Source organism: Calidris pugnax, unplaced genomic scaffold (genome assembly GCF_001431845.1).
Source record: "Calidris pugnax isolate Ruff unplaced genomic scaffold, ASM143184v1 scaffold24, whole genome shotgun sequence".
Classification (NCBI taxonomy): domain Eukaryota; kingdom Metazoa; phylum Chordata; class Aves; order Charadriiformes; family Scolopacidae; genus Calidris; species Calidris pugnax.
Genome location: NW_015090922.1, coordinates 29,576,349 through 29,599,219, shown reverse-complemented (window position 1 = coordinate 29,599,219; position 22,871 = coordinate 29,576,349). Strand labels below are relative to the sequence as shown.

Genomic DNA, 22,871 nt, shown 5'->3' with positions numbered 1-22,871 from the left:
GCCCCCTCCTCACCCCCCCTCCCAGGGCCCTCCTGACTCTGGCAATCAAAGACATAGGGACTTTCTGACTGAGATTTCCTCTGGACCCCCAGGCTTTAATAGACCCCAAGAACATCTTCCCCTGAAGTGATGTAATTCCAGCTTAAAAACATTTACATTTTTGGCAATGAATTCTATACTTTGATTGTGTATTGTATGAAAATCTTCTGATTTCTGTAAAGCCTGCTGCCTGATAACTTTGTTTGGTGCCACTAGTTCTGTTATTAAGAGAAACAGTGAATTTCTAATCACCTTTTCCATACTATTCATGATCTTACTGACTGCTTTCTTACTTATTGCTTGTCCAGGCTAAAGTGTTCTAGCTTGTTAGTCTTCCTTCAAGTGGAAGTCTCCCATGACTCTGCTCCTTTTTATTGCCATCTTATGACTTATCACATTTGATTATGATTTTTGAAATGGAGCAAATCAGGACTGCATGGTTTTACTTGGCTGCATAATGTTGCTCTCTGTGGTTTTCTCCTTCAATTTTATTCTAATAACTCCTAACAGCCAATTTGCTGCTTCTTTTGTTGCCGAGCTTTGAGTTGATTTTTCATCCAGAGTGTTCTCCTTTGTTGCAAAAGACAGACTAAATGTATCATTCTTCTGAGTTTTCTAATTTTCTTTGAAATACTTATGCTCCTCCAGAATATTTATTCTGAATATCTGTTATCATCTTCTGCAGCGTTCTTCTCTCTTCATCTTGGAAAAAATTGTTTAACGAGTTATTTTACTTTCTTATTCCCAACTTATTTCTTCTACTTTCCAATGAACTAACATATTTCTTTTAGATGCTGTCTTAAACCCATTAGCATTTTTATGCACGTGTGGCTTTATAAATACAAATATGCAGATTTTTATATCTCAAGAGAATTCATTTCATTGTCATCAGGACTTACCATTAGTTTGTGTCTGCCAAATGGCATCAGATAGGCCCCAAAGAGCAGGGAATATGAAAAACACAGCAAGCTGCTTAGGATGAGGTTTCCACAGCAGTAGTGCTATTATACAGGCGGTGTTTGTAACAGTGGCTGTTGATTTAGAAAGAAAGAAGGGAAATATAAATGCTATTACAAAAAACGACAGATAGCGGTAGATAACACTATCAAATTCTTCCCCCAACTAGAGCACAAGGCAGTCTTAAAATCTTTCTGGTTCATTGAGCTTTGCGCTGGCTGAGTTGATATCACATGAAATACGGAACAGTGCAGTCCTTTTGGCAGGCTTCAGTTAATAATTCTGAGCAGTGTCCTGGGCTGAGAGATCCTCGGCACTGATACGGCTGTTGCCCAAAGGACAAGAACTGCCCCTGAGGAGGAGAAGGGGCTGCTGAAAGACTTGCAGTCACCACGGAAGGCATGTGGGAAGGGGGAGGAAGGACCGTTCTGCTCTCCTTGCCCAGTTCTTACATGTAGGTTTCCTTTCAGGGTCAGAGGAGACAGTTAAGGACATCGAGGTTCTGGTGGCTTTTTGTCTTTCTTTTTGAAAGCAGTATGTAAATGAGTGACCGATTCCTCCCTCCACAGGAACACTTCCACAGGCTGAGTACAAAGACCATTAAACAGAACTGAGAGGTTCAGAGGTCTTGCGTTACTGACAATGTAGGGTTTTTTTCATCATCATCATCATTTTGGATTTTTTTAAAATCTGAAATGAATTCCATAGGCTGAGACATACACCTATGACAGACATGTATAGAAGAATATCTGAACTAGTGATTGCAGCATAAAGGATTCTAAATTTCTTCTTCCTTGCCCAGGTTTAACATTTCATATGGAGGAAAATGCCTAGAATATCTAGATGCACATTGACTCAGTCAGTCAAGTTTCTAGTAACAGAGGTTACTGGGTAGTGGAAATAAGGTATCAGAACACTTCAGTATGTATGGCTTAGTGGATACAGGGCAACTAATTAAATATTTCTTGGCATTTTTCTGCCTCCATTAATCTATTGCTTACTGGAACAATGTTCTCTGAAGAGGGAGATGTTTTTCAATATACAAATCTCTTCTCATGACAACCTGAAAATTAGTGTCCCATACAGAGGCCCTCAAATTCTTCTAGCCTGACACACTGGCATATGATTCTATCTTTAATTTTTCTCCCTATACTGCAAGTAGTGAAAAGGACACCAGATCAACCTCTAAAAATCTTCCTGGTTGCTTAAGTTCCAAGTTCACTATCCCCTGAGACTCAAATAAACAACACATCTTATGAGGTTTGCAGGTGCTTTCACTCCTAAGGGTGAGGTTTCACCCAAATAGAGAAATCCTTCTCAGGTGTAGCCTAGGCCTCAACATCTGCGTTGTAACATCATTTGTTGTCGGTAAAGAGCTATGTATTAGACCTGTGAAGCAGCCAAGCTGTAGGTCACTTTCTGAGTAGATAGCACCCTCAAAAGCAAAATGATGTAAGGCAGTGACCTCACAACTATGGTTAACTGTGCTGCCTCTCTTCTCATGAATGAAGCTTGCCTCCAAGATTAACTTTGGTTTTAATTGATAGCTGAGAGCGAGCTCTCCCTTTGTAGTGCATGCAAAGGGGGGAGCACTGGGTTTGATATATTACACGAGGTGATCACTCTTTCAAGTGACCTTTACATACCTAATGCAAATAGAAGTTTTCTACCCGTGAACTGAGAGATCTTTCCAAAGAGCAGCGAGCAGAGGGAATTTACAGCTGAAAAGCAGATCATCACATAGCCAACGTAATGTATCCCCAGGGCACAGGTCACATACGTCTGGAAGAGAAGAGACAGTTGGTGACATGTTTTTTTCAGTGAAAATATGCAGCTAAGGTTCAAGGGTCTTAGCCTGAGTATTTGGAAAATAACCACCGTGGATGAGATCAAAGGAGCACAGCTACAGAGTTTGCTGACAAGTCCCTGGCGTATTGACATAGTTGGCCTTCAGCAGCAATATTCCTAACCCAGTTCCCAATCAGACTGATGCCATGCAAACAGAGCAGTAACAAGCAGGAGAAGAAACCAGAGCACTGCTCACTGTGCAAATAAAACTCCTAGAAGTGGCACTAGGAATTTTCTGCCCTTCCCTTCATAGCCCAAGAGATGAAAATTGACAATCATCATTGTGGTCATTGCAGAGCAGCCCCCAAGAAATGAAGAGGACCTCACCTACAAGAGCATACAGCCAGTGGAGATGGCCATGGTGTGAGTGCCCCTTTCAATCCATTCAAACAGCAGTAAGTGCACTCTTCCGTCTGCTTATATGCAAGGTTTGAAAGCTTAAGTGTCAAATAAGCAGCTCAGGAAGCTTTTCTCCTTTCTTTGGAGGTTTTCTCAATGAATGTCTGGAGAACACATCTGCTATAGGTCCAGATTTGTAGAGAAACTGGAAGAGCAGAGGTGGCTTTGATCATTTCAGGCCGTCAGGGTTTGGACCTGTTGCACTAGTGACAGGTGAGGGCTTTCAGCCAGCCACATTGAGGGTTTGCCCTCGTACCGTAAAGATTCTCAAAATAAAATCTGTAGTATGTGTGCTGACTTGCACTTACACAAACTCTAGGGAAACCAGAAGGAAGGAAGATATAAAAGCTTTGAGAACTTCTGGCTTTTTTCCCAGTTTGTTATTTACAACAAGCTGAGGAGTTTGAACCTGTAGCTCTCTGCTGGGGCCTTCACTGGTGAGTTAAGCTCTCTACAGCTTTTTAAGGCTGTTCCAAGGGACATGTTTACTGCTGGCCTCTCCTGTTTGAAGGTGTCACTCAAGGTTCATTCAGGTAGAAGTAAGCAGTAATTTAGCAAACCACAAATCGCCATAGAAAACATCTTCATTTAACAAGTAAATATAGATCAGATGCAATAGTAAGACACAAAGGCACAAAAAAACCAATCAGACACAAACAGATTTTCATTGTCATCCACACCTTTGTGTAGTCACCAGAAAGAAATCCCTGTTCAAACCCACTGTACATTGTCAGAGGGATTAGAAGACACTGTCTTTTATCTTTAAGGTGCTTGAAAGTTGCTAGGAACGTAGACCAAAAGGATGGAGTCTCTAGTATTTCTTTCTCAGTCTCTGCTTGGTCAGATTTGATCTGGTCCAGAAACATAACAATCAGCAACACAGCTAGCACACCACTAGCTGCAAAAACAAAACAAAAAGTTCATGAAAAAATGAGGAATGCTGGAAGAATGATGGGAAGTCGCTTGCTGTTGTTATTGTTCTGACTTAGTGCTTAGCTCTCTGTGGGACGTTTTGGCAGATGCATCTGATTCCGCTTCAGTGTAAAGGCCATTTCTGTGTAAACAAGGCGGCCTGATCTACATTCACATCTTCTGCATACAGCTGTGCACCTCGCAGACCCCCTCGGCTTAGCTGTGAGTGGCCTGTTGTGACAGCCGCCGGGCCCCGGCCGGTTGTGGCAGCCGCCGGGCCCTGGCCTGTTGTGGCAGCCGCCGGGCCAGCTGCGCGGCCGCAGAGGGTGATGGCTCACCCTTCCGGGGCAGGCCAGGGGTCGCGGGGACGGGGAGCTGGCCAGAAACAGCTCCCTCGGGAGCTATCAAAAGGCTTTAAATCAACACCAGAGAGGAATACTCACTTCCAGCGCCAAGCTTTTCGTGGCTAGGGAGGGATCTTCCTTCAAATACATGGAAAGAAAAATAAAGGGGTAGAAGGAGAACTGCTGTCTTGGATCTGGTGTATGTTGCTTTTGGTTTGGTTTTTTTTTTTTCTGTCAGCTCAGAGCCATGATTTGAGTATGAAATATGTGCTTTTTTAAACATGATAGTGAGCAACCCTGGGTGACTTGAAAAAGATGGAAGTTACAGCTTTGAATCTATAATTTCCTAGCAGAAGCAGTATATGAAAGAATACATGAGGTAGTTAATTCAGAAAATGATTGTGCATGTATCAGTCTATGTTTGTTGCCCATGGAGTGAATCAATACGATTTTTTTCATGTTATCAAGAAGATAACTGTGGGTCATAATATACATTATGCAGCCACAGATTCACAACTGATTGCTTCCTTACAGATGGAAGGCACGATTATGTTTCCTCTCTTACTTATGCTGACTAGAAATTCATCCACAGAAACAAATGGAGTTCAGAGTAAGAGGAAGACCAGACACCTCTTGGCATCCACATTGCCCACTTAGTGTGCTCCTATGTTACTGTGTATGGGCATGCACTTTTCTGTGAACTTTTAATGTCCAAATACGTTAGCAGATTTACAGCAAATTGCCTTAATTTTTTATTGCTTACTATTTCTCATCCATGTCTCCTAGAATGAAATTGTATTCTCCACTGTGGCTGAGCTGTAAACCCTTGGTGAAGTGGTTCTGCCAAGGTGTTCATTAGTGCTTATGGGCTGATTGCAAGACTTAAATAGGTGAGAGCAGGACACCCACATTTACAAGACAAATATTCAAACAAATATGTCAGATGAATCAAGAGCACAAGAAAGATATGAACCACTATTAAGCCATGCAGTTACTTATCTCCTGTAATTGCTCTTGATTTATTTGACATATTTTGGTTGGAGGAGACCTTTGAGATTATGAAGTCCAACCATATGAACATAAATAGAAACATGCACAGTTCTCGAGAAAACTAAAAAAACGAAAGACTTATCCATTATTGTCTCCACCCAGGCTGGGCAAAATATATATTCAGCAACCAAATAGAACAGACACTTTAAAAATGTCTGTGAATGAAATATTTAGCTATTTGGTTTCCCTCGAGGTAGGAAAAGACATATCTTTTATTAAGAGCTTAAAAGAAAAATGAAACCCTACCGACGCAGGGTCAGAAGACAGCAGGGCTGCATTCATTTTGCATGAGCAAAGCCTAAGGGAGTGCTGTATATGTTAGTCATCAAATTTAAATTTAAACTTGTGAGCCAAACCTGCCTTTAGCAGAAAGACATCAGCTTCAGCACACTCTGGAAGGGAAGCGGGGGAGGTTATTCTTTGCATTTTCTCACCAATTAGGAATGGAGGTTGGGGAATGAGGGAGGGTTTGCTGTGATGCACTTGTCTGGTGTGGACTGGCTCTGACCAGATCACATACTCTCTGTTTGAACATATGAGAAATTCCATGCATCTCAGCATAGAGAGCACATCTGTGTGCAGAGACTGCGAAGATATTTTAACAGAGCTAAGGTGACATAATGCCTTGCTAGATACTTCCCCTTTACCCAGAGAAGAACTTGTTTTGAGCCGGATACTTTTTGAACTTTCCTCCCGGGATGAATCTTTGCATACCTATTTTTGTCTTTCCAATTTTTGGTGGCATCAGCCTTCCCTGTCTGTGATTCCTTTGTAGCCTTATGCAAGGAAGGTCTATAGCAGCTGTAGTTACTAAATGGGAGACATGCCAGTTCGCCTAGTGCTTCTCTTTATCTTTGCCTTTTACATTAAGGTATTATAATTCAAGCATCACAGCTGAGAATTGACTGAAGTTGTAAAATCTCAGCAGGGATTCAAAAACCTACCCCCAGATGATGGCATGTTCTGGGAGCCATGGTTCAGGTCCACCTCCCTCTAATTACAGTGCAGTTTTTGTGCTAAAGCTGTTTTACAGGTGATAGGACATCAGCTGCTTCTGATAGGTACCCCCAGATGACTAGAAGTTGGTGAGTTCAAGTATCACTAGCAGAGCTGCTCTTAGCATCTTGGACCTCTGGATGCCTATATAAATCTGCCAATGCCATCAGTAACTACTTCACTATTGCTTATTCTGAAGATAGTGAATTTTAAACTCTCTCAAACATAAGTGGATATGCTGCTGCAACCCTTTAATTACAATGTGGGCATCCTTTTGATTCTGTAGAGCAAGACTGACATTGGGTGGAACAGTGGGATCACCACACTGGTTTTCCAGGTGAAAAGGGTAAAGGATGTCTTTCTCCTTCAGACAAAAATGATACGGGACTGACAGAAAGCATTTGAAACTAGTTAGGAAGGAGTTGTTTACAGCTCTCACATGTCTTACTTCCTTTTAGCAAATTGGATCGAAGGTTGAAGTTGGAAACTTAATCTGCAAAGTCATGCTAGGTTTCACAACTAGTAGGTTCCTCATCAGTGATATTCATTAAAGATTGGGCGGATTACTTACCAGTGTAGATCCCTAGCAGAGTGTAGATTAAGGAGCTGGAGGGTTTCGCTGCCTCAGTGGTGTTGGTGGTATCACTCATGCAGTCATGCGCGCCACAGCAGGCCAGGTTTTCTTCTGAGATTTCCACTAATTCAGTAGGAACCAGAAGAAAGGCAGGACAGAGAAGAGATCAGATAAGTGTACACTATATGTAAGGATATAGGGAGAAGGGAATCCAGTGCTTGGTGATTGGTTCTGGTTTCAAATCCTTCCTAATTACAGATGTTTAACTTTTAATACACAAAAAATTGGTTTAACAGAAACAGTTGCTCAAGACAGAACACTGAATTGATGGTTACACGGAGACATGGACTAAAACCAGAGGCTGAAATCTGAATGCAAGCTCAATTTGCACTATTTAAAGTTTCAGTGTGTATCTGTACCGCTTAATGCTAATGTCCCACAAGACAGTTCACACCACACTTCAGTTTACACCACCACTGAGCTGATAGACCTCAGTTCTTACAGCCAGAGCACATTATCCTCCTCCAGGTAATTTCTGTATATGTTATAGACACAGAAACCACCTCGATACGTCTTTTTGTTTTATAAATTCAAATTACGATTACCCACTAATGCAGTCTTCCAAGAAATCAGCATTTCCTGGCTTTATTACTTTATTACTGGCTTTATTACTCTTTGAGAACATTCTTGCAACTAGAGCAGTTTGGCAGGGTTAGGAGTAAGACCTTTGCTTTGTCCAGTCTCACCAGTGTTGTGCTGGGCACGTGTCAAAGCCACACGCAGTGTGTGCTCAGGCAGCCTGTGTGTCACCACAGCACTGTGCCCACTTCCTCCTGTACCCTCTCTGTAAAGAAAAAATACTAACCCAAAGTTTGAGCCTGAATAAGCCGTTTAGTGGGGAAGAGTGATCAAAAAAGCATACAATCATTTCAACGCTTTCACTGCAGAATTTGTCATTGGCTCAAGCATAATAAAGGGCAATACAGTGTACCTTGGCTGATTCCTTAAACAGGACTCGAACTGTAATTTTTCAATTAGGGTTATTGTGTAACTACTTTTAGTGTGTTTTTCCCCATTGCTTCCAATCAAAGCTGCTGCAATGTGAACCAGCTGTTTAACTAGCTTCATAAACAACTTTAGGTTCATCAGATAAACATAAACATCAGATAATATTTCATAACAGAAAGAAAACTATTAGCTTATTATCGCCAGTGGCTACACTACACAGTTTTGAACAAACAGACCCTCAGTAAAATTACCATATGCAAAAGATTAGTCACACTAGTAAAGTGTGGAAGTGGGTAAAAGAAGTTTTATCCCTTCATGCATCATCTGAAGATGAAGATGCACACACAATCAGTGATATGGAAGCTGCAAGGCAGGGTTTACTCTTTTCCTCTGGAAATAAGGCCACAGTATTGATGAGTAAGAAAGGATGACTCTTGTAATTTACATTGATTACTGTCTTCTGATGTAGCATTACCTTATGGTGTAGCTTGCCTTGCTGTGTCTGGAGGCAGTGATGCAAGCAATATGTCAGGTGTATGTACGTCTGAATTTTATGCATTTTGATTCTCAGATACGTAGCATATCTTTCTGATTGCTCAGTGAAATTATTCATTTAAAGTATATGGGCAATATGGGGGGATATCTTTGCTGCACTGACAGAGGAGAGGAAAAGAAATAAGTGCCCGGAGACCCTCATCCCCCTGCAAGAAGCTCCCTCTAGTTTAAAGCTGAGTCTCACTGAGAAGGCACAGTTGGGAAGCTTAGAATATGACTGCTCATCACTGTTGTGAAGGTATGCAAGGCCTTTGGCTTTGAGGGCTGTTCATAGCACACCTCCCAGGACCACAGGATTTCCTGAAATCCAATGTAACTGATAAAAAATAGGCAAAAGTTAGAGTTTCATTAGAATTTAGAGGAACATCCTCAGCTGCAAAACTAGGAGAGGATTTTAGAGATAAAGAAATAGTATTTTAGTCCTCTTAGTAACATCACTTAGCATGATGTGTGCTGTTGGGAAGAGGAGAGTAAAATGGTTGCAGTCTGTGGAGACTCCACGGCTGCACCACAGCCTCTGTCCTGCAAATGAAATCAGAAAGGCTGTTCCCTCCTTAGACATCGTGTGGCTCAGTGGTCAGGTCAGCAGGGCTCAGTTCCACTTGATGCATACAGTCCTTTAGAATTCTGCTTTGATGGTGTTTCATCTAGATCTGCTTGACTTTAAAGGAAAGCATGATTCTCCACGCATATCATGCCTTGTGACAACTACTGTGCCATAAACCCAAGAATTCAAAGATTAAAACCTCCCTGACATTTAGATTTAACTGAATACCTATTTGAATACCCTCCAGAGGACATGCTGCTTAACTGAGCCGGGGGAAAGAGGTAACTTCTTGCTGTTCATAGTAGCAGTGCATATGGAAAGGTCTTTCCATGTCCATTCTGTTCTGACTTTGACAGGATGGGGAAAGCATGGGAGACTGCAATGAGAATACACTGTAACACTTTGAATCTCTAAGGTGGCATCCAAGTATTAATTTATCTTCCCAACTGCCCTTTTAAAGCTTACACCAATTACAAGCATGAGAAATGAGGGGAGCACTGTTGAGTAATTTCTTCAAGCTACATTGGCATCTGCTGTCTGAGCCTGAAATACAGCAGAGGAGCCCTGGCAGGCAGGCTCCTGCCAACAGCTACTTCTGTTTCTTCTGGACAACTCTGTCAAGCACTCATTTTCAGCAAGCACCAGCATCAGCTTGACTAACCTTGAATGTTTAACAGCAAATTAATTCAATACTACGAGCTCTGCGAAAAGGCTGCTTTTGTGTTTTGCCTTTTGTTTTAACCACTTTAAATAGAAGTCAGATGTGAGAGACTGTCACTGCCAGCAAGCCTATCTATGCTTTACGACACAGGGGTGGAATTCAAAAGGAATTCAATAGACATCTATTTTTGAGCTAGCTGTCTGAACTCTCTTTATAACTGATGAAGAGCTGATAGAAAATAGAGCAATTTCGCCCATCTATTTCAGACATCTACCTTCAGATGAGCTAAGTCACATCTGAAGTGCCCGTTTCCAGTGACTGTGAAGGCAGCCGAGGGTCACTAGCTCAGCTACAGCAATCTACCCTTTAACTGTCTAGAACTAGTTGATGCTTATAGAAAGAAGTGCCAAGATTTTAAAATATATTTTACCTTTATTGGAAGCTTGACTAAATATCAAGGATGAGATAAGATTTCCCCAGATGCCGGCGGACTGAAATATCAGAAAGAAGACCCCAAAGTATTGGTTGATAATGTCCTTCCCATTTTTTCCTGCTTTCTTAGCATATGAATTGCCAGCAATGGTGAGGTAAGTGCATTTGGCAGACCAGAGTGGTGCTCCTCCTAAGCCCAGGATCACAGAGGTAGGGATTAGTGTGTACCTGCCAAAGAACACTTTATTTAGCATAGTTATCATCCATTAGCATAATAATCATTTGCCCAAAGATCCAGAGGCAAAAATAGACATCAAAGAAATAGCTTTATCCTTTGTGTGATTCAGTACATCTACCACATGAAAGCAAGAAAGGTCCAGTCCTATGGAGCTTAGAATGGCCAAGCACTCCCAGCTGTGCCCAGGGGCTAGGTCTAGGTGAGGCTGGCTGGGTATGTGCCCATGTGCCCTGTCCTCTTGGAACTGAGAATTAAATTGAACCTGTGCTTCGGAAGATGGATCACATTGGAAGATGGAAGAGGAACAACTTTCCTCTGCAGAGTTGCATCCCCAGTCACTGGAGAGCAGAAGTACATTGTTCATCCACTTCTGAAAGGTCAAGGCAGGAGCTGGTCTCCTTCTGTGCTCCTCTGTGGCCAGAGCCACTTCCCTTCGATCTTTTCAAAAGCAGTCCTAAAAGTCATTTGGATTAAATGGAACTTCTTCTAATTTTATTTTTCTCTGAAAAGAAATCTCTGCTACACACGTGAGTTAAAGAAGCAACTTCAGGTGGGCGGATGAATGCATTCATTCTGGATTTTTGCATATTTTCACCTGTCTGCTTCACCTGCTACTGGATTCTTTAGTGCATTTGGCAGACCAGAGTGGTGCTCCTCCTAAGCCCAGGATCACAGAGGTAGGGATTAGTGTGTACCTGCCAAAGAACACTTTATTTAGCATAGTTATCATCCATTAGCATAATAATCATTTGCCCAAAGATCCAGAGGCAAAAATAGACATCAAAGAAATAGCTTTATCCTTTGTGTGATTCAGTACATCTACCACATGAAAGCAAGAAAGGTCCAGTCCTATGGAGCTTAGAATGGCCAAGCACTCCCAGCTGTGCCCAGGGGCTAGGTCTAGGTGAGGCTGGCTGGGTATGTGCCCATGTGCCCTGTCCTCTTGGAACTGAGAATTAAATTGAACCTGTGCTTCGGAAGATGGATCACATTGGAAGATGGAAGAGGAACAACTTTCCTCTGCAGAGTTGCATCCCCAGTCACTGGAGAGCAGAAGTACATTGTTCATCCACTTCTGAAAGGTCAAGGCAGGAGCTGGTCTCCTTCTGTGCTCCTCTGTGGCCAGAGCCACTTCCCTTCGATCTTTTCAAAAGCAGTCCTAAAAGTCATTTGGATTAAATGGAACTTCTTCTAATTTTATTTTTCTCTGAAAAGAAATCTCTGCTACACACGTGAGTTAAAGAAGCAACTTCAGGTGGGCGGATGAATGCATTCATTCTGGATTTTTGCATATTTTCACCTGTCTGCTTCACCTGCTACTGGATTCTTTATCCCTGTTTCACTGAATTTCACTGAATTTTTAGAGTTGGAAGGGACCATAGAGATGATCTAGTCCAACTCCCCTGCCAAAGCAGGACCACCCAGAGCTCGTCAGAGCATGTTACTCAGGACGGCACCCAGGCAGGTCTTGAAAATCTCCAAAGAAGGGGACTCCACACCCTCCCTGGGCAGCCTGTTCCAGGGCTCTGTCACCCTCACCGTGAAAAAGTTCTTCCTCATATTCAAGTGGCACCCTTTATGTTCCAACTTGTGCCCATTGCCCCTTGTCCTCTCACTGGCAACTACTGAAATGAGTCTGGTTCCCTCCTCCCTCAGCCCGCCCTTGAGATACTTATAAGCATTAATAAGGTCTCCCCTCAGCCTTCTCTTTTCCAGACTAAAGAGTCCCAGCTCTCACACTAAAGAGTCCCTGTTTCTCACAGGTAACACCTTTTGCATCCAACTTTCAAATCCACAACACAGAGGTAAAGTAGGAATTGAGAAGAAAAAGAAGAAAGAATTTCTCCCTCACCGATTTTGTTCAAACACAATAGACAGGGTTAAAGTATTTAAATTGTACCAGCTAGCGTAGAAGTTCCCTAAGGAGAACGCGATGTAGCAGCACATAGAACCTGCGATGGTCCACTTGCAGCCCAGCTTCTTGATGAGGATTGGAGGGAGGAACATGGACGATAAGATGAGTGCAGCATAGAGAACACTTAGGGAAGCAACGCCCAGGCCTTCTTCTGAATTGAGACTGCTCTGCATGGACAAAAACAGTGGTTGAGACAAATTTTATCATAGGCACATGTTACTATGGTGTACAGAGAGTGGCTTCAGTCAGAAAGAGAGACACAGAAGATGGGGCTGGGTATTGCTCTCTCCTTTCCCCAAAGCATTCTAATTATGGATTTATGGTTTTCCTCACAATGGTAGCCCATTTATGAAAATATGATACAGAACCAGGCGAAAATTGCTCACATTCAAAGCTTTGGTAAGTCAGACTTTAAATAATTTAATGTAATGTGTTTGAATTTATCTTTGAAAGCAAGCTGAATGAGGGATAACCTCTTCTCTTGGCCTTCCCTTTTTGTCTCAGGTAGCAGTATCTTCAGATCTGCATTGCAAAGGCTGACTTCGGAACAGTGGAAGGTTCTTTGCTTAAAACTACGGGTCTGATAATTTCTAAATTCTTCAGAGGCCAAGGTCCAAATATCCTAATATGTTCATAGGAGCCCTTTGTAGTTGGAAGTAGTTGATTCACTCACATTTTCACAAGGGAGGAATGAGATTTTACTGATCTAACCAGGTTTTGTATTTTTATGCTCAAAATGGTTCTCTTATCTTGATGCTGTAAAATTTGCAATGAGAAGAGCAAGGGGATGCTTATCAACATTTTCTTGCTGGTTTTCCAAGCTTACATGATCTGTTATGATTTTGGAAGGGGATATGCGTGCAGGCGTGTGGGGGTAGCACTGGAAGAGAGCTTGTAGCTGCACCAAACACTTCCAAGCCCGGTGGTGGCTGCATGGTCCAGCCACGAAGGACCATGGTGGCAGCTGCATGGCTCCCTTGGCAAGAAGCAGGCATCTTCGGTGCCTGCTTCAGTGCCTCCTCACCTCAAGATGGTGAGGTGAGGAGGGAATTTTCTCTGTCAAGCAGTGTCAACATATTTGGGAATCAGAATGGTTGGTTTGTAAAAAGGCAAAGAGGCTTTCTGATCACTGAGGTCTTATATTTGAAACACCACATGCCTGATTTTGTCAGCTGTAGCTTCCAAAAGTTAGGAGCCAGGACTCCAAAATCGTATGATTAGCTTAATTGTTGCTGGTTTGGGGTTTTTTGGTTTATATTTTTTGGGGGGGAGGGGTGGAATGTTGAAATGAATGTTGCATATTTTTAATGCCTCTTCTGCAGGCTACAATAGAATAAAATAACCTACTTTTGATTGTGTCTCAGCAGGTCGTCTTTAGCCGACAAGACAAAATGGAGAGAAAGGAGGGCTATTTGTGAATCAGCAGCACTCCCTCCTGCAGCGTTAGAGGAGGCTGTATGTTCCAGCACTTAACCTGAGCATGCACCGTTTCAGATGGTGGGGATGACTCATGGCTTCTTGGGTTTACCGTTCCCCTCCTCTTTAGTCTGCCCATCTTGTAAGATCTCCATCCATTTTTGGGACTTTTTTTTGCAGAACTTCCCTGAACTTGGAATTTGACAGTGTCAGCAAACAGAAAATGCTTGAGGAGAGGAGAAGAGAAGAGGGAGGTGTCCAGAGCTAGCAGGGAGCTCCTAAAATGAGGTCAACCCCTTGTTATTGCAAACAAGTTTATCATGTTCTATATCAAGCTCCACCTGTAAAGCATACAGATTTCCACACCAGTTGGAAAATCCTTCTAGAACCCATTTGGTTGGGGTCATCTTTTAATATCCTGCCTAAACTTCCTCATGGATGACTTATATCCATTTATTTTTCATTAGACTAGAAGAGTCTTCTAGACTGAAAAATTCCTTCTTGTGTTTATTTACTCTGAAGTATTCATAGACCGTAATAGTAACCCTCAGTCTTTTAATATGGCCATACTAAACAAACCATCTCCGATGGTACCCTGAGTATGCAAGTAATTCTAGAAACTATCTCTGCTACTGTGTTTTAAGATGTTAATGTCAATACAAGCCACAGCTGCCTGTGATTTAAAATAATATTTTTATTATTATTACATTACATCATGATACCAGGAATTATTGTATTATTTTATACTTATATTGCTTAATGGATTGCGCCTACATTTTTATTATTTTACATTGCTGTATAATAATTATAATAATAATACCAAATCAATTTAGAAACATTCAGAACAATCTTTTTTCAGAAATGAAGTTTGTTTTCCATTTTACATTATCTTCTTTTGAGAAAAATCTCAGAGAAATCTTATTTTCACTCAAACAGCTTTCGTGGACCTAAAAAAATAATCTGACACAAGTATTCAAACTATTTGAGAAGTACTAGAATAAAATATTTAGTAAATGCTATGGATCTGACTGAGGAATACTAACCTGCATGAAATTGATGTCCTAACTCACCTCATAAACAAGTATTGTGCACAGAAACTGGGGAAAGACTGCCAGGTTTCACACAACCAGCTGGCCTCATGCCCTCCCAGGCCAGCTGTCCTGCCAGCCACTGGGAGATGCTCCACTTACCTGTAGGCTCTGGAGTCCTGCATAAGCAGTGAAGAGAAGTAAAAATCCGAAAGAAATGACCAAAACATTCTTAAGATTCCTTTCCATGTTGATTCATACAAGACAAAAGGTCTCCCGGTGTGCAAAGCTGATCCAATTATTCCAGGGGATGCTCTGAGTTGGAGAAAAACAGCTTATGTTTTGTTGGAAAAGGTCACTTCTCACTGCATTTGTAGAGGAAAGAGTTGTTAATTATTTGACGATTGGCCAGTGAACTTTACTTTTTCTGATAGTGAAAACTCCTTACAGAGTTGTTACTCATTCACCTGTCGTGACTAAGGCAATAACGAGCACTCCCAAAGGACCTCAGTCAGGTTTTATTAGCTAGGTATATAAGTCACTTGCAACACTTGGAACGATTTTAGTATTGCAGTCGTCCATTATATGGCTCTCTCCTATCACTAGCACAGAAGAAAAAAATTGCAGGCAGTGAAATGATTGTCTGGCATAAAGATACACTAATCCATAAAGGGCAAAGATTAAAAGATGGCACTGAAATCTATATTAGGCCTAATGCTTAACTAAGGTTACAAAAGCGTACTAGGAAGTGAGACTGGTGGTGTTTTGGTGTTGTCTGCACACCCCAGCTCTATCGCCGTGCAGCGTGACAAAACGAGGGTGCTGCCTGCTTAGCAAGCGGGAGAGCCTTCACCCGTGGTGAATCCTGTGCCTTGGGTGTTCCAAATTTACCAAGTCATACTCATGAAAACCATTTTTCCCCATCTTTCCCATCAACTCAGAAGCCAAGAAGAAATATGGATTGAGCAGATAAATGAAAAAGCAACTTCCCCTCCTCCAGCCTCTGGAAAAAAACCAGCCTTTGTGGGTGTATTTTGCCTTGCCAGTGCTGCCTGGCTCAAGGAGTGAAAAGCTTCCTCCAAGCCAGCCAGCCCTGCTGTGTTTGCCCCTGCTCTCCCCTGTTTTCAGAGCCTGCCCTTGTGAATTTGCATTGTCTCTGTTCGGGACACACTGGCTGTTCCTGCAAGTCCTGACTCAGCTTTTGAATTGTGGTTTAACCCCAGCTGGCAACTAGGACCATGCAACTGCTCGTTCACGCTCTCACTGGTGGGGGAGAGTAAAAGTGAGAAAACTTGTGAGTTGAGATAAATACAGTTTAATAGGCAAGGCAAAAGCCGCAAGCAAAGCAAAACAAGGAATTCATTCACTTCTTCCATCAGCAGGCAGGTGTTCAGCCACCTCCAGGATAGCAGTGCTCCATCACACCTAGTGGTCACTTGGGAAGATGAGTACCATCACTCCAAACAGGTCTCCCCCTTCCTTCTTCTTCCCCCAGCTTTATATACTGAACATGACAGCATATGGCATGGAATATCCCTTAGGTCAGTTGGGTTCAACTGTCCTGGCTGTGTCCCCTCCCAACTTCTTGTGCACCCCCAGCCTACTCGCTGGCAGGGCCATGTGAGGAGCAGAAAAGGCCTTGACTGCTTAGCAACAACTAAACACACCAGTGCACTACCAACGCTGCTCTCCAAAACATAGCACCACACCACCTGCTAGCCAGAAAACCAACTCCATCCCAGCCTAAACCAGGACATGAATATTCCCCTTCTGAGCACAGAAAGTCCTTTCTGCCCCTAAGCCACCCGGGGTGAACAGACCCTTCCCGCAGCTGTAGCAGAGAAGGGATTTAAACTCGGGAGCAAAGTAGAATCCAAAAAAGTCCATGCCATGAAGTTAACATTCTCAAGTGGAGGTGGTCTGTAGGGTCTAGTGGGAATGCACAGCTAAGACTTGGTCTAAATCCCACTAGATGGCACAATTTTGCTTCCCACAGGGACTTTCGAGGGTGAGGGGAGGAGACTTTAATGCATTAATTCATTTAATACATTAAAGAGGTCACAGCTAGTTTCTACTTTGGAGAAAATTCCAGTATGTGCCTTTTCATTTTCTTCTTTTGTCTTATAATCGTCTTGAATGAAATAATGCAGAAAACATAATCTTTTAATTCTCCATTGTTAATGGTACTTCTATATTGCAAGTCTAGATCGTGAAATACTGGCTTTTTATTTTCCAGGCTACTATGCTCAGCATGCAAACACTTTCAATTAGATCACAATGCTACTGTTGTTTTAGAGTGTTTGTAATCCTCTACAAGGCTTATAAACCAACTTGGTGGTACTTTGGCCCAGGGATTTCCAATCTTTTCAGATTTATTGGATCGTTGCAATTTTCCAGTGCAGATCCCTGCATAAGAAATTTACACTTGGTGATAACAAGCTTGTTCCTGGTATGGACCCCTTAGAAATACTCTGCAAAATTCAGGGGGTTTGAGGTCATAGGTTGAAAAGCACTGAAAAAAATGAATGAGAAAATGTAAGGTTAATGCTTGTCCTAAACAAAAGGGTAACGATCAGCTGTTTGGGCAGAGGCAAGAACCAAGGGTAGTGCAAAGTGCACTCAGTTCTAGAAGACTTTATTTAGTGCTCTTCCTTGGCATTAGCAGTAAGAACAACACAGCTTTAAAAAAAATTAGCATTAACTGGATGCTATTTTTAAAATGCAGTGCTGGATAGGCTGTCCCATCAGCACTTCTGCTCTGGAGGAATTCTTAACTCCTAGCTCAGTCACGTCCACTTAGCAGCAAATGTTGGAGAGCATACAGGGGATGGGGTGGGGGAGGAAGGGGTTGTGGAGGTTGCTTTTTTTCTCTCCTTTTGACTGATCAAAGGCACGCCGGCCTGTTCCGCATCCCTTGCCCAGAGCTTTCGGTTATCCAGCTGCCTGGTCCTGAGCCCCTCCTGAGGAATGTGTGGAGTCTTTACCAAGGAGATCTGATAAGGCCGAGGATCTCTTCCTTTGGTACCAGGGAGCGGGTGGCTCCGGCAGGCCTGCTGTGCATCACCCTTGACACCTCTTTCATTCTTCCTGCCAGTCTAACTAAGATTAAGTGAGCCTCAGGAGCCCTGCACTGCATTTTGGGCTTAGCTTTCACACAGGAGGCTGCGGCCACCAAACTGAAATGCCCTGCAGAGCGCAATCACGAAAACGGGAGGTAGAAGAGGCTGGTTAAATTCATGACTCCATCCCACAGCCGCTCACGTTTATTTTCCTGTGTTTATTTTCTCAGTGTAAATGAGGGCAGCCTTTGCTTAAAAGATTATAGTGCCAGAGGCTAATCTTTGGGGAGTTTTGTGCTTCATAATTATAATTTCCCTGTTTACTCTTTGCTGGTTAAATATATTGTTTAGGCAGTTATCTTAACACCACTACCACACAAAAAAACCCCAAAACCCAAAACAAAACCACCCGGAATACTCACCATAGGATTTTCTGTCTTAGGAGGCTTCTAATTGATTAATTCCTTGGTGATACACACTATCCTTTGTGTCTATGGGTAGAAAGGATGAGTATTTTTATATGCCAGCTGGCCAATGGTTTCCCCACCCACATAATATGGGCAAGGGGCAAGTGTTGCAAGAGCTGTTGTCAGAGGTGGCCCTGACTGGGACTGATCTCTGAGGAGCAGGAGTTGCAGAGGACAAATGTTTGCCCATGGGTGACTCCAAACTCAGGGGCGGGGAGAGCAGAGACAGTCTGTGTATTCCCACTTAGAGAAATGAAGATGACTCCTGCCTGTTTTCCGTGGTGAAGGAATTGCAAATATACTAGAGGGGAACATCAGGACAAAGCCTGTTCTCCTGAGCCCTAGAAGTATGAGAAAACCCTCAGTATTCTGTCTTGGGATAGGAGCTCTTAACTGTGGCAAAGCCAGCAGATCGCATGGCCCTCCTTGGTAACCTACAGAGTTCACACTCACAAAATCCTGGCTCACACTCTGAGCTGCTTGAACCCATACTGCTGCTATGTAATTCATCCTGTTAGACGCACAAGCCCCAAATTGTCTTTTCAGAGACCCCTGTGGCGTAGTCAGGACGCTCCTTCGATGAGGCTACCACCACCCCAAATGCTCACCTTCTGGGACAGTCACACAGAAGACACTCTCCCTGGGCTGTAGCAGTGGGAAGGAGAAAATAAATAGAGTATCTGTAAAATATAAGGCTAATGCAATGGGCAACAGAAAGTGATCTAGATTTGAAAAATCTTTCACAGTTTGCATATGGCATAGGAAAGCACGACTGACTCCTAGGAGATGCTCAGACATGTTTAACTCCACTGTAACCACTCTTTTTTCCCCCTACTCCTGTTCTGCCAGGAACTTACCCTGTTCTGACGTACCTGCAGTGTTCCCACCTGCAAGACCAATGTCCGAGTTCTCCATTTTTAGTAGCTGCTTCAGGAGAAAAGGGCCCTATTAAAATTCAAGGCTGCTTGGCCCAGGCTGCCTACACAGCATTTCCTTTCTCGCTGTGAGAGCCTGGCCATGATGCTCTGTTCTTCTCTTTCTCCTTCACCTGCGTTGGTGCCCTGCTGATTTTGGAGTTGCAGCAGGAATGGCTAAATGTGACACACATGCCTTGCAAAGCCCAGCCATTCCCGATGGGGCCTTAGGAAATACAGGCTGTTACATGTTGAGAGAGGGTCACAAATCAGATGTGAGATTCATAACACTGAGCTGAACACATCAAGCAGTAAAAGCTGTTTTCTCCTGGGAAGGGGATTGGAAGGGAGTTGCCAGTTGGTGAACTCACCTTGCCCACAAAGTTGGAGGAAAATAATTGTTATTGTGCCAATGGCTCCAGCAGTGTGAGTTGCTCCTGTGAGCCTCTAAATGTCTAAACATCTCCCCCTCCAGCATTTCAGCTCTCACTTCCAAATTTCCTGTATTTCCCTTCTCTCCTTTCAAATGCTCCTCCTTTCTACAATACAGTGCATCCACAGATATTGTCCTCTCATCTGTTCTCCCAAGACCCCTCTACATGCATGGCTGCATAGACATCAGTATGCCACTTTTGTCTGAATCCTACCTGCTGATGTCCTCTGTCTTTCTCTGGAGGCACCAAACTGTCTATCTCTATCTCCCTTTATGGCCTTGATGTATGCTGTCCTTCCTTACTGCTTTGCTGTTCCCTAGCCCTTACCCTGCCTTCATCTCTCTGCTTCTCCCTCCTTACCCCATCCCCTGAGTACCAACAGGCTTTTTCCTTAAGGGAGTCACCTCAAAACTGCTGGTTGCGTTCCTGTCTCACAGATCATTAAGCTACTTTTAGCCTCGCTGGCTGTAAGGTCCTGCTCCCTCCTCCCTCAACACTGCTCTTAATATCTCATGAGGCCCTTTTCCAGCTCCACTACCTATCCCTCCAGGAAGAAGAGGAGAGACGCCTTGTTTTCTGGGCTGGGAGCCAGCTCATGGTAGAAGCGGGGGCCAAACAGAAAAAGAGCCTAGAGGGTGCAGGCCATGGGCTTGAATGCAGCTGTGATTTTTCTATCAGTAGGATCACGAGGGAGGCCTTCCCTGCAGGGTGTTTGTCTGCTCTGCTGAGTCCAGCTGTCCAAATAGCCAGTACTGTCTGTATAGCAGGACTCAGGTTAGGATAGGATGATGTGATGCCAGTCCAGACGCACTGATAAATTTTTATGAACCAGAGAAACAGTTCCTTTAAGTGTTGGACTTCTTATTGGTGTTACTCACCTCCTGAGATATTCATCTCTCTGGGCTGGAGCTTCCAATGTGTGAACACATCTAGGAGGGTGTTCACCGATACTAATTCTAGCCTAGGGAGAGATTCAAGCCTTCTGAAGGTAAGGCCCTGCCCTGTGTAGCAGCCAACCTCTGCAGAGGACAGCTGAGGAGATCAGCCTCTCCAGGCTGACAGCTACCCGGGAACAGCCCCTTGTTTCTCCACTGGAGTTGTCTTGCATTCATTCTCTTATATAAAGATGCTTTCATCTGGTTCAAACTCAGCCTATTCACATTTTAGCTTCTTGGAACTGTTGCCTGAGCACTGACATTGTACATGTGCCTTGCCCTGCATTTTGGATGTTTCAGAATAGCTGGGGTAAACCCTTTTCTAATCCTAAACCAGCGGCTGTGACTCAGTTGGTAGGACTTAACACCCTGCTAAGATAAACATGCCACTGTTGTGATCTGTGCTTTTATAATGAAAGGGTAGGGAGGCGGATCCTGCATATGAACAATAGACTTTTGTACAGCGGCGGCTCTGAAGCCTTAAGAGCCATTTACTGGAAACTGCTCGGCTGCATACTAGTTGTTCACATGAGTATGCATCAGAAATTCCTTGCACACACCCATGATGTGGGCTGGGAGGATGGAACTCTGTCAGCAATCCAAACCATGTACTGTCACCTTTCCGTTTTAGTTCACAGGTGGCTGTTCATGTTATTAATGTCCACTATTAGGTTCTGTAATGCTCAGCCAGGAAGCCCCTGCTTTTTAAAAGGCTATCACAAATACTTGTGACAAATTTATCTCCTTGTGGACATAAGAAAGGGAAGGAGAGTGGGGCTTGATCCCAGAAAGTAGGGTTGCATAAAGCCATATCAGGGCTGATGTCCTGGGATGTGGAGCTTCTCACTCTCATGTGCCTTTCACCTTTCATTTGTCCGTTGGTTGCAACCATGGCTGGGGACTGGCATAAGAGGAATATTTACCACCTATTTACCACCCACTTGCCATCGATGTAAATATCTATGGCAGATAAAAAGTAGTATGAGCCTCTTCCACTGTAAACCTTGCTCCCACTCACTTCTGCTTTCTGTCACTGAATATACCATAACCCCTTATACAAGCAGGTGCTAGCAAGCTGCAGAAGTGCAAGCAGGGGCTCTTGAGCATGCAACATAAAAAAGGGCAGGTCTGTACAGGCTGGTGAGCAGTACGGCATTAGAGAAAGGGGCTGCCATAGACAAATAAGTTCTATTAGAATTAATCAGAACAGGTGCTCTTTTTTGTTGATTTTTTTTCCTACAGTAAATTTTGATCACAAAACATCTTCCCTATCCCAGCAGATATCACAAAGTGCTTGAGGCAGGTGATTACCTGTTCACCTGGATTTTTCTGTGGCATAAAATATGTGGAAGATCCATAACCTTCCCCTAGGGTGATAAAGAGTGTCTCCCAGGCCTGAGCAACAGACCCCTCTTGCCCCAGTACCGGTAAATTTTGCAGCCATCCAGGACACTGTTTCTCTACCAGTCGTCCTTGACCCTTTTCCTCCCATCCGCAGCCCTGCCTTCTCCCACACACATCCCTCAGGCCCATTAGTCTGCATCTCTTGCATTCAATCAAATGAAATTACCTTTTTGAGTGGCTTCCTGGAGATTATGGAGCTATGATAGACTTCCCTGGAAACAGGTACCGGAGTCCAGCAGGGAATGTCTTGATGGCTGTTGCTCTGAACGAGCTTCACATTTCCCATCCGTTTTCGGGAGATAAGCAAGCCCTCTGTGTATTTCTAATCTTGCACTGATCTTGAACTGCCCCACTATGCTTACAAGGCTTGCAAAACTCCTATCCCATCCCATCTTCATTTTTTCAGTCCTGGTGTGAGCCTTGAATCAAGAAAAAAACAGTATTTAGGAAGAGAGGACACACAGAACTCCACCTCTGTTTATCATCTGAAATAAGTGTCATTACTATTTCACTTGCATTCTTGCTTGCATATTTGTTCTTCGTGAACTGTTAATATTCCACCAAAGTGCTCCTGCGTCCAGAAAATTGCTGAGATTGCTAATCAGAGTCACTCTGTCCATTTCACAGAAGCCATTCCCTAACTTCAGGGTGGTGAGGACTATCAGTCACTGCCACCACAGTATGGTGGGCACATAGCAGGGACCCGAAGATGAAAAGTGACAGTCTATTACCACCAGTT

At 43.3% G+C, this 22,871-nt stretch overlaps 1 protein-coding gene across 6 annotated transcripts in view; it reads right to left on the bottom strand.

Moving 5' to 3' along the window:
- Positions 1 to 22,609, bottom strand: part of UNC93A (unc-93 homolog A (C. elegans)) — a 27,404-nt gene extending 4,795 nt beyond the window's left edge. Inside the window, exons 1-9 of one of the 6 annotated variants that reach the window (XM_014950431.1) lie at positions 22,299 to 22,609; positions 19,054 to 19,090; positions 15,082 to 15,234; positions 12,461 to 12,642; positions 10,321 to 10,550; positions 7,117 to 7,242; positions 3,924 to 4,141; positions 2,643 to 2,778; positions 939 to 1,070 (exon numbers count right to left, since the gene is read on the bottom strand). In XM_014950431.1, coding sequence (XP_014805917.1) covers positions 939 to 1,070; positions 2,643 to 2,778; positions 3,924 to 4,141; positions 7,117 to 7,242; positions 10,321 to 10,550; positions 12,461 to 12,642; positions 15,082 to 15,168 — 1,111 coding nt within the window. In that variant the 5' untranslated portion in view covers positions 15,169 to 15,234; positions 19,054 to 19,090; positions 22,299 to 22,609. Of the gene's footprint in view, positions 1 to 938; positions 1,071 to 2,642; positions 2,779 to 3,923; positions 4,142 to 7,116; positions 7,243 to 10,320; positions 10,551 to 12,460; positions 12,643 to 15,081; positions 17,530 to 18,400; positions 18,470 to 19,053; positions 19,091 to 22,298 lie in introns of those variants that run through there. The other 5 variants (XM_014950428.1, XM_014950430.1, XM_014950429.1 and 2 more) reach the window with 5 other exon arrangements.
- Between the last annotated feature and the right edge of the window lie 262 nt (positions 22,610 to 22,871).